The sequence below is a fragment of the Cajanus cajan genome, chromosome 6 (genome assembly GCF_000230855.2).
Source record: "Cajanus cajan strain Asha chromosome 6, NIPB_CcT2T_4, whole genome shotgun sequence".
Taxonomy (NCBI): Eukaryota; Viridiplantae; Streptophyta; class Magnoliopsida; order Fabales; family Fabaceae; genus Cajanus; species Cajanus cajan.
The window spans coordinates 63191081-63203221 of NC_138522.1; the positions used below are offsets into that span (position 1 = coordinate 63191081).

At 30.5% G+C, this 12141-nt stretch overlaps 1 protein-coding gene across 1 annotated transcript; it reads right to left on the minus strand.

Annotated features, from left to right (window-relative positions):
* Nucleotides 1-3939: 3939 nt before the first annotated feature.
* Nucleotides 3940-4868, minus strand: LOC109797896 (ethylene-responsive transcription factor 15). The gene has a single exon (XM_020358055.3). It carries the CDS (start codon nt 4659-4661, stop codon nt 4032-4034), a length of 630 nt encoding a protein of 209 aa, XP_020213644.2. The 5' UTR covers nt 4662-4868; the 3' UTR covers nt 3940-4031.
* Between the last annotated feature and the right edge of the window lie 7273 nt (nt 4869-12141).

Below are 12141 nucleotides of genomic sequence, written 5' to 3' on the forward strand. Positions count from 1 at the left end.
TGAATCATAAGTAAAAAAACAAAATTTGTTATCCAATCTAAACAATATTAATTTTTTATTAAATTAAATTAGATTTAACACTAACATTAAAAAATTTAATTTAAATTCATTGAATTGATTTGGGTGAATTGGATACCGTGTCGCTTACACTCTTTATAGTAAATCATTCGTCATCCTGTTTTTGGTTGGGTATCTGATTCCATTGTTATTTTCTATTTTATGGATACGCCAATTAACCCAAATATCAGGTACGCAAGCTGGGTTTTGGGTTAGTGTTACTTACGACAAATGGGTCAAAGCCCTATTATGACATGGACCAGCCCTATCAACAGGGGAAAAAAGGTGCATCCATGACTAACCCCTAAAACATGCCCAAATCATTTTTTGGTACAAAATAGGTTTTCAGTTTCTCGCAAACGAGAATTGAACCTAGATTCTCATGCTTCTAATTATTTTAATCTCTTTTGTTTAACTACTAAGCTAACTCTAGTGGTCTATAATCCCCCTTTTAATAAAGAAAAGAAATACGTTATTATTATAATATAAAAGCTTTGTTCCTCCGTTGGATGCGCTACTTTTATTGGGAAAGCCCAGGGCCCAACCCATTTTAACATTGTGCGGGTGATTTAAGATTGATGTGTGTTTGAATGAAAAGTGTAATAAAGAAAAAGTTATGATATAAAAATATATTATTTAGATGGATAAAAAGAAAAAAGAATTTTCCTTTACTTGTTTAAACCTTTTTATAATTAGCTTTTCATAATAATGATAAATTTTTTTATAACAATTAGCAAACAATATTTAACTTAAAAATTTGAAATTTTTATTATATTATTTTTAATATAAAATTATTTATTTTATGTTATATAAATAATTTTATTATTTAACAAGAAAAAAATATATAAGAGAAAATAAAAGAAAAATGAAAAACCTCCCTGATTCATTGAGGGGATTTTTTTCTCTCTCTCTTGTGGGTCTAACTTCCATCTCTTATTTTTCTCTTATATTTTCATTCATCTAAAAAAATAGAAGACCTCTCCCTGTGTCTCATTTCTTCTTACTTTTTATCTTATTTTTTTTCCGTATAATATGATATTAGAACTTGTAACTCTCCACACATATATTATTCAAATTTCCTACCAAAAACTGGACCTATAGTGAGTTAATTAATTTATTTATTTAATTACAAAATAAGTGTTTGTTTAGTGTATAAATTAGTTTTTTTAATAATAAGTTAATAAAACAGATTTAAATCACTGTAAACTAAAAAAAATATAGATGGCTATTTATACTATAAAATAGGAAAAAATATAATACATAATAATACAAATAGAATAAAGTATACTAATTGTAACGATACATAAATGCAAAACAATTAAAAATACAATTCAATATGCATAAAGTATTAACTTAAATGGATATTAACAGTATCTATAATATTAAATCTATCATTTATTATTTTAACAATTATAAAAAAAATATTAAAAATAATTTGGTCCATAATCTAATCCACTTAAGTTAGTGAAAAATTGAGTTAAATTGAATTAAATTTATTCTCAAACTTGATTTTTTACGGTCTAATCCATCTAAATTATCAAGCTAATAAAGTCAATATACCATATTATACTTATTTTGACAGTTTTATCTATATCACACTACAAGAAGATTATCATACAGTGATACATATTGTATAGTGACACAACACGTATCACTAAAAATTACTTTTACCCACACAATAAATATAATATATGTTGATATATTGTTAAAAAGTATGAGAATAGGTTATAGGGACACATAAAATATGTTATTAAATCTCAATTAAAATTAACACTAAAATTATATGTAGTTATATGTCAAATATATATATATATATAAATATATATATATATATATATATTATACCTATAATAATATTTTTTTATATATCATAACATTTCTTTTAATGTCAGTAATATCTACATTGATTGCATAACCTATGTAGAACATTTTTTAACCGATGTAAAGTATTCTTCATGCACTAATGACACAATTTTGTAAACACATTTAAGTTTCTTTTTTTTTTGTTGAAGTTAGTTTATAACATCAAAATATGTGTAAGTAGGGAGATAGAAGAAAGTACATGAAGTTTTATACTTGTTCATCTCATTAACAAATTGTTCATCTCACTAACAAAGACTACATCAAATTCTTATACTTCATCGTGATTGCACCAAAAGAAAGGTTAAAATAATGTTTCTTCACAACCAAAATATTAGTTACAATTGTCTCTCCAAGTACTTCATACAAATATTATTCTTTTATGCAAACCTCTTCATGATATACACACACTCACCAAGTGTTCAAAAACATATATAGTTACCAAAGAATATCACTTGTTGAAGAACGATTTCAATAATAAAATTTGAAAGTTTTTATATCGATTCATCTTTAACCCAAGATTATAGTCTATTTATTGGTAATACTATAAAGTTTTCACTAACTTAAAATTAAGTTACAAAGATTATTGGCACCAAGCCTCTTGAAGTTTCAATGTCTAATATTCTTTGATTTACTTCTTCAAATAATGCAACAAATATTCTTTTTTTTTATCAAAGTCTCTTCAAGCTTTTAACTTTTCACTTGAAATAAGATTAGGGCAAAGTTCATTGACTATTTCATGGATGTACAAATTTAGATACAAGTTTTATTCTCAAAGTTCTCACAAAAGAAAAAGAAAGTATATAAGACTTAAGCAATTACAAAGTTTTCATCAAACATCTTCTTGATTCTCTGTTAAGAAAGTATTCATAGACTTTCTTAAAATTCGATGGTTAGAGATTATTTATCTTGTATTACTAATCATTTTTTTTTTCAAAGGAAAAAAATGAACGTTGAAATATTAATTATTTTATTAAATATTTTTCATCAACTTATCATTTCAATAAAATAAAATAAACCGTTTATCTTATGTACTTTTTTCGTACTAACTGTCGTATCACAAATAACATATTTACTTTTATACGTATAAGTACACTCATAAGATATCATGTCTAAAAATATCTTTACATGGTATGCATGATTAAATATTTAAAAATAAAAATATATTTAATCTTACTAAAATATTAAATATGTCTTCACATTTTACGTGATTCATCTATGTGTTGTTTTCCAATGTTTGGATAAGAGAAAGTGAGAAGGGGGAAATTAGGGATGGCAAAGTGGGCCATGGCCCGCGGGCCGGCTCGTTGGCCCGTCAAAAATTGGCGGGCCAGGCCAACTATTTCAACCCGTCAAGCCCGCCCTGCCAAGCCCGCCAACCCGCCAGGCCAAATAGCGGGCTGGCCCGCCACAACCTGTCGGCCCGCATATATATATTTTTTTAATTTAATTATTTTTATGTTTATTTTATTTTGATGTAGAAGATGAGGATGAAGATGATTAAGAAAAAAAGTAGAGACAACTTCTTTCAAGAGAGCTTCTAATATTCTTAAAATAAAAATTTAAAGTTAATTAATTGTATTTAAACTTGTTTTGTGGACTATCAAAAAATTTAGTTTATAAATAATTTGTAAGTTTATAATTTAGTTTTGATTTTGGTGTAAATGGACTAATTTCTATTTGATTTTGTTTTAAGTTTGTAATTTGTTTTTGTTGAACATATATTATGTACAATATGTATGCATTTTTAATTTCATATGGTTATATTTATTTATTTGTAGCAATTTTTTTTTATTTGACCATAAAATATTTTTTTTTCCATTTTTTTTATTATTTTTTATTTTGTAAGCTGGCCGGCCTGCCAGCCCGATCTTAGGCGGGACGGGCCAGCATTTTCAACCCGTTTTACATTGACGGGCCAGCCCAGCTCGCCCCGTTTTTGGCGGGCCGGCCAAAACGGGCGGGCTGGCCGGTTTGCCATCCCTAGGAGAAATGAGTAAAAAGGAGAAGGAGAAAGAGGAATATTAGACGTTGATGGAAAGAATAAAATTAGAAAATAGAAGTTTGTATAGGAAGAAGTGGAAAAACAGAGGAGAAAAGAATGAAGAGAGAAGCTAGGAGGAAGTCAAAGTGAGAAGCTGTTCTAAGTAGTCAGCACCCAAATCCTCCAACACCAGCACATTCTGCCCTAATTGCTCGCTCGTGCTCGTGCTCGTGCTCGTGCTCGTGCTCGTGCTCTTGCTCTTACTCTTCTTCTTACAACTCCACTTTCTCCTCATAGTGTGTTTCCGCTTCAGCGCCAACACAGGGGAGGAACCCTCTTCCAAGGGCTTACTGTCTTTCAGCGACTCCCTCACCACTTCCTCCGGGAAATTCAGCACCGCCATCGACCCCCTCGTCGAAAGCGCCGCCTGGTCGTACGCCAGCGCCGCCGCCTCCGCCGTCTCGAACGTTCCAATCCACACTCTCACGCCGTTCCGCGTGGAGTCCCTTATTTCTGCGGCGAACTTCCCCCACGGCCTCTTCCTCACTCCTCTGTACATCCTCCTCCCCTTCGCCGCCTCTCCTTCTTTCGCCTTCTCGTCAGACGAGACTTCATTCGACTCCACGCTGCTCCGAGAAGAGGAGTTGAAGATGTCGTCCAAAGCGAAGTGGTAGTCCCAGGAGAATGGGTCCCCCGAAACAGAGGAGAACAAGTTAGGGTTCTGGTTTAGGAAGAAAGTGGAATCCAACTCTAAATCCATCTAAGCTTCAAGTAGTGTCACTTGATTCTTTCAATGTCCTTGCCTCCTTTATATACCCCTAGAAAACGACCCAATATTCCTCCATCCATCTAAAATATTACTGAGTTAGTTATAGTGAATAGTCCAGTTCAAATTGTTGGCCAAAGAGGATGGATATGTCTTCCAATTATTTTATCACCATTTCCTTTTTTTTCTTTTCTTATTTCATAAAGGACCTAGTGCCTCAAATCTACTTCTAGTAAATGAATCATTTTCGCTACATATACATAATGGGATGAGTGTATATAATTTAGGCACGTGAGTGTAATTTAAAGATATATGTAATTTGTTTTTCCAACAACCACTTACAGTCCTATTCCTATACAGTTACTTTTGGCTATGTTCATGTTCAATTGATGGATTAATTATTATTATTTCATACCAAACGCAATCCCATCCGCAAAGGAATGGTGTCAGCGTCAGCGTCAGCGTGTGGCGCTCCCAAACATTTATCATATCTGCCTTGCGTCGTCGCATACAACACCTTCCTCTACCATTTCTCTGCCTTGCCTCGCTTTATTTTTAAGTAACAGGAGCTTTTATTTGTAATAAAAATGTAACTTAAATTTATTCGAGATAAAAATATACTTTTCGTGTCTTATATTATTTATTAGATTTAATTTAGTCTTACTTTAATTAATTAAATAAATTTAGTCTCACACCTTTAAAATATATCTTAATATTTGACTTTTCATTTATTCTGTTTAAATACTTACCGGATGTGACACGTGTTATACGACGTATCATGTTATCATATCATGTGACATGACATCACGGTACGTGACTTGACACATGCCATGACATGTGATATGATGACATGACACGTGGCATGATAACATAACACGTGGCATGATAACATGACATGTGACATGGTAACATGACACGTGTCAGATCTGTTATGTATTTAAATGAAGAAAACAAAAAGTCAAACATTAAGATACATTTTAAAGATATGAGATTAAATTGATTCAATTAATTAAAGTGGGACTAAATTAACACTAATAAATAATATAAAAAACAAAAAATGTATTTTTATCTTTATTCAATAGAAGTTTTTGATAAAATAGTTTTATTAAAAATAGAAGAAGAAGAAACAGTTAAAAATAGAAAGTATCCTCTTTATCGATGGAAAGTTAAATTAATTTCATTTACATCCCAGTGAAGTAAGCGAATATGCAAACAATGAATTGTTGGTGTAAAATAAAAAACCCATAGCCAACCAATACCAATGATAGATACGGGACGGGTCCAGTGTTGGACGGACAGACAAGTCTGATTCGGTTTTTTATTTATTTACTCCAATGGAAGTATTGATAATGTCCGGTGCTTATACACCCATTAATGATAAAAAAAAATTTATACATTTTTTTAAATCACATTCATTGTCGTCTTGTTTTTTTGAGGGTACATTCATTCTTGTCGTTTTTATGCATGGATAATTTGAATTAGACAAAAGTTTAGGTCAAGGCAGATTTTCTTTTAAATAAATTTACGTATATGACATGTTATTGAATATAATTTTTTATTTAAATTTGACTTAATTTATTTAGAAATTTTATATGATCGACTAAAGACTTGTTGATACATTAAGGATTCGTAAGTTTTTTCAAATGAATCAAATACGTTTATAATACAAGTTTTATAATCAGATAAATTTATTTTTTTTCAAATGCTTAAAATATGACTTATTATATTATATAGGTTCTTACAAATATATTTTTTTTAAAAAATTATTGCAGAGTGAGATCTCAAATATGTATAAACTTTCCATGAATTTTATAAGTTTTTATCCCTCATAATTAAATTATTTTAATCAATAAGATTATCAGAGGCCCCCGCCACGAGTGAAAATGAAGTTGAATACACTGTATTTTTCCGATATTCCAATAAGCTATCTTTGTCTAACTTGTAGACAGTAGACCCTAACGTTGTAGAATATGTACTAGTGTTACATCAGCCGCCAGCGTGTCTCTTCTATGCAAATAAATAATTCGAAACATTCTAACTTACACTGTATTCCATATTCTTCTGTAAACCATTGTTGAATTTGTTTTCTTCTAGAAAATTGCATTGTATTTATCCGCCAAGATATATCCAGAGACAATTATATATATATATATATATATATATATATATATATATATATATATATATATATTTATTGTATTATTAAGCAATAATGATAATCTTTTTTTTCACACGGCTAAAAATTAATGTTATTAACCCTCATCGCATATGAAATTTTAATTTATTAGGCAAGTTACTTTAACTGAATTTTAATTTATTTAATGAGCTTAAAACAAATGTGTTTTTTTTAATGAGTAGAATGATAAAAAGAGAATGACACCTTATGATTACTGGATACAGAATCAATAACATGCTAAGAATCTTTATATGAAATACTACTGTTCACTTTTTTTTTGGATAATCAAGGTCATATTAAGTGTTTGTGTTGACATAGAACTTTATTTATCAAATTGATGACTGACAGATTTACTAAGAGATCTCTTTGAAGAGATACATCTACTAGGTAAGATTTAATGGTCTTAAGAGGTGTCAAACCCACGTCTTATAATAATTTTTAGTACCTTTTTTCTTATTTGTAAGATCCAACTCAGAATAATTACTTGTTCATTTATATAAGACCAATTCATATTATCTCATATAAATTATTTTTAGACTAAAATATCCCTAATTAAAGTGTGTTCTCTTAATTTGGTAAAGTGCAATAATTATAAACTCTTTAAAGAGTATGCACTTTAATTGGTTAGAAGAAAAATGAGTACGAAATAGGATAAATAAATAGTATAAGGCATACACACTAATTTATTAGCATGGTTATTTGTTCCAAAATATGAGAGGATGATTTAGTCACTTGAAGACTTGTTGAGAGCTTGTGTTTTGGATCATTTTGGTAACTAGCAGGTGTTGCCTCTGTTAGAGTTCATGTATAATTAATTGCAGTTTTCATGCAAGTACAAGCATGACACCCTTTGAGGCGTTGTATGGTAGAAGATGCAAGACTCATCTATGTTGGTACAAGGAAGGTGAGTTAATTGTTGTTAGACCAAAGTTAGTTCTATAGACCACTGAGCAAGTGAAGCAGATTTAGGAGTGAATGAGGATTGCCTATAGTAGGAAAAAATCATATATAGATAGGAGGCGAAACCCCTTGGAGTTTGAGGAGGAGGATCATGTCTTTTTGAGGGTGACATCCATTGTTGAAATTCAGAAGGACGATAAAGTCCAAGAAGTTGACGCTAAGATTCATTGAACTTTATCATATACTTCGTCGTGTAGGTCAGGTGGCATATTGATTGGCTTTACCATCATTTCTATCTAACCTACACGATGTGTTTAATGTATCATAGTTAAGGAGGTATATTCATGACCTAAATCATATAATGGAGCAGTAAATAATTTAGGTAAAGGAGAAATTGACTTATGAAAAGCAACCAGTGACAGTTGTGGATCATAAGGAGAAGCAGTTGAAGGACAAGACCATCCATCTTATCAAAATTGTATGGGATGTGGCTACCGGTGAGGCTACATGGGGGCTAGAATACAAGATGAGAGATCAATATCAGATTATCTTCCTAAGTAAGTTGATTTTTTGTGACAAAAATTATTGTTGTTAGGGAGAATTGTAACACTGTTAATTTTATGATTTGTTGTACTAATTATATTAAAAAAATTTGCTTAGGTGTTAGTCGTTATTAAGAGCTATAGGTTAAGGGGACTTTGAGAATCAACTGGTCTCTAGATAATTGAACCAAAGATAAGTGGAGTCAACTTAGGAAGGTATAAAAGGATCTTCTTAAGTTTTGAGCCTCATAAATCAAGTTTTCAAAATTTTAGAGAGAAGTTAGTGAGAAGTTCTTTAAGAACCTAAAATCTCCTCCTTCTCTTATTCTTTTGAAAACCCCTCATTTTATACTACTTATAGCTAATCCGAGCTGTTGGGTTGTGGATTCAAAGCTTGTAGAGTTGAAGTTCAGAGTCGTGGAATTTCATTCTTCCTTTCTTCCTCCCTTAGGTTCCAGTTCTTCAAAAGGTAAGGGAAGTTTGTGTGTCTGTTGGATTGCATGTTGAAAATCAATTGTAATTACATTAGTGTTGACTGTTATATATGATTGATTAGATGAAGATGAGTAATGGGTCTGATACATACATTTTTGGGTTCTTGAGGATGCTTATGGTTGTTATGTTGTTTTGATTGTGAATTCATGTTGTACATGTTGTATAAATGTTGTTTAGTTCAATGCATGTTGTTGGGATAATTGGATTTTAGGTGACTTCATGAAATCAAGTTCTACATAAGTATAGAAATTGATATCATGTCAGACGCACCTTTAAGGCACTAAGCGTGACTCCAAAGGAGGGTCTCTATTTTACTCATGATAGGTGCATGATTGTTGGTATTGGACATGAAGAGAGAGAATTATCTAAGATCAGAATAACATCGAGTATGGGTTGAATGACGCTAGACATGAAGAGAAAGACTCATCTTTGCTTGGATTCACGTTGGGCGCTAATGTGTATGATGCCAAACATAAGTCAGTTAGAGACTCTATACTTGATCGGGGCCAAGCATGGGTTTTGTCATGCTAGGCGTGAGAGGGTGGGAGACCCTTTATTTTAATCACGTCGGGTGCAAGTAGTTTGGAGTCAAGTGTGGGTGAGATAGGGAGTCTCCTACCTTAATTGTGTCGAGCGTCTTAAGAGTGGCATTGGACGTGAGTTGTATGATTTTTATGAGTTTTTCAAGTTGTTTTCTAGATGCAAGGTGATGAATAAGTTGTATCGTGGATAATGTATGAATATGAATTTATATGTCGTGAGTTGATTTATTACTCGAGGAGGTGTATGCTATTAAAGTATGAGTTGAATGATGTTTGAATTGTAAAGTTGCGTTTTGTTAAGTTGTTCAAGTTGCTAAGTTGTTAGGTATATTGTTGAGATACATGTCCTAAATAAAATACATAAAAATTAGAGAAGAGTAAGTGATGACTTCAAAAATTAAATATCTCATTGTGCAAATATGAGATGTGTTGTTGAAAAACCTTTAGCATATGAGTTGACTGTTGAATGGTAATTCATATTTTGTCTCTTCTAGGATTTATGTGGTATCCGTATGTGGGTAAGGTCTAAGCATATATGTATAAAACAACCAATTGAATAAAGTACGAAGTCGGAGAATTAATTAGTCCCTAATTGAGTATTGGAGGCGCATAATGTTTGAAGGGTAGTCGATTGGTGGGCTAATCCCATTGGTGACTTAATGATGCAAATTAATGTCGTAGTAGACTCATACTCAAAATGTTCAACCCTAATAATAGTACTAAATTTCCTAGTTTAAGTGGAAAACCTGAGAAATTAAATTGAGTTGTTAACTGACTTGGTCGAGACAAGTTAGATGTTGTGGTTTGGTAGAGTCTAGCCATTTAAATTATTCACCTTTGTTGTAGGAGATCTCAATAATTGATATGCATGATGACACGTTAGTTGTTCAAAGTTGTTTGTGCTGGTATTGTTGTGATGTTGTAAGATATGTTGTTATGATGTAATGGTGTTATTGATGAGTTGTAAGTTGATATGTGTTGAGGTGTTTTTAATAATTAACGAGTTGATTATGATTGGAACTACAATGATCATGCATCTTCGTGGGAGTGGAACATGATTCGCAGGATAACTTGTGTAATCAGTGGTGAGTTACGTTGATGGTGATTTTGTTTTGTTAATGGTTACTTCGATTTAGTGAAGTTGTGTATAGGCGTTGATTGATAGCCTAGGTCTACCTTGTATACATTTATGTATTTATATTTGTATAGGGTATGTATATAGTCCGTGAAGATTTTTATTTTCAGTAGTTTATCCTTCTATCCTATACATAATCACCCTAAACATGTTGTAAGTAGTATTTTCGCTATTTAGTAACTGAACTGTAATAAGTGTGATGACTTGTCGAGTTATCATAATATTAAATTATAAAAATTATTTAATAATAAAATATTTAACAGATCAATGTAATGACATTTTAAATAGAATTATTTTGAAAATTAAAAATTTGCAAAAGAAATGAATGATGAGACAGATTATTTTAGATAATTAAATTAATAATTCATATGTATAATAATTATAATTAATTCAACTGCAATTTAATTATACCACACGGTAATATTTTTTTTCCTTTTTATTTATATGGATATGGTGTATATATTAATATATATTTATAAGATGTGATTTTTTTGATAAAAAAATATTTTAACACTTGTAAAAATTAATTTTGAAAACACCAAATCAACCTAATACTTTAATTCATTCTTTAATAATTGAACTAATTTTAAAATATTTAAAGTTAAATTGAAATCACACTGTAATTTATCATTTTTATTCTCTTGCTCAAAATTAGGTCAACTAATAAGGTCCCGGATTTCCCACACAGGTGCCTTGAAAATGGTTGCTTCTGAATCCAATCGAATATTCCTTGCGACTTAACCGTTGGTATATAAAATTAATCTAGTTATATATTTTAATATAATATCCATAAAAGTTTATGCTACAATTATTGACAAGACAGACAAAGGAAATTAATTATCTCCAATTATCTCGAACAAACCTGTCCCTTTTTGCCGGTGCAACGTAAACATGACTTCCACGAATAAAACAAAATATACACCGTTTCCTTTTAACATTTTACTATAAAATATGCTTATGAAAACCAACATTCAAATCTAAAAAATCTATATTCCAAAATATTTTATATTAGAGTACTTTAAAATTTAAATTCTAATTTGAATTAAGATAAAATCATATATTACCAATGACAAAACTTTCTTTATATTCCAAAAACTTAAGTCTCATCATCACCCGCTGAACAAAACATTTTTTAGTAATTTATATTAAAGAAAAAGTGCATGCTTATTTTCAAAAACAAATTGAAAAGAATTTTTATTTTATTTTATTTTTTATAATCAAATCTATTAACTATAGTCGATTTAAGAGTGAAAATTTTGAATAGTTTGAACGAGATCATATATTTTAATTTTAAAGCTTCCATTATAAAAAAATATATAAACATTTTTATGATTTGATTGTATGATTAACATATTATATGATATTAGTTTAGTGTTGATAAATCGTTAAAAAGTCTTGTAATAATTAATGTGATAAGTCCAATCTGAGACGTGGATGGTGGGATGATAAAGAGAATGCAGCCAATAGGTTTGAAGTTTGAAGGAAGGATTAAATCTTTTATGGGTGGGAATTTAGTATGATAACAAGTTGTAATAAAGTTAGAACTAGATGGAGGAGCTACATGGTGGACATTAAATTAAATATATGCAATTATTTATAGGGTTCAACCCGGACGCCTCGTGCTTTTTTACGACAGAGAAGATACATGTATCTCTGTTACCTGTCCCAATTAGAAACATATATT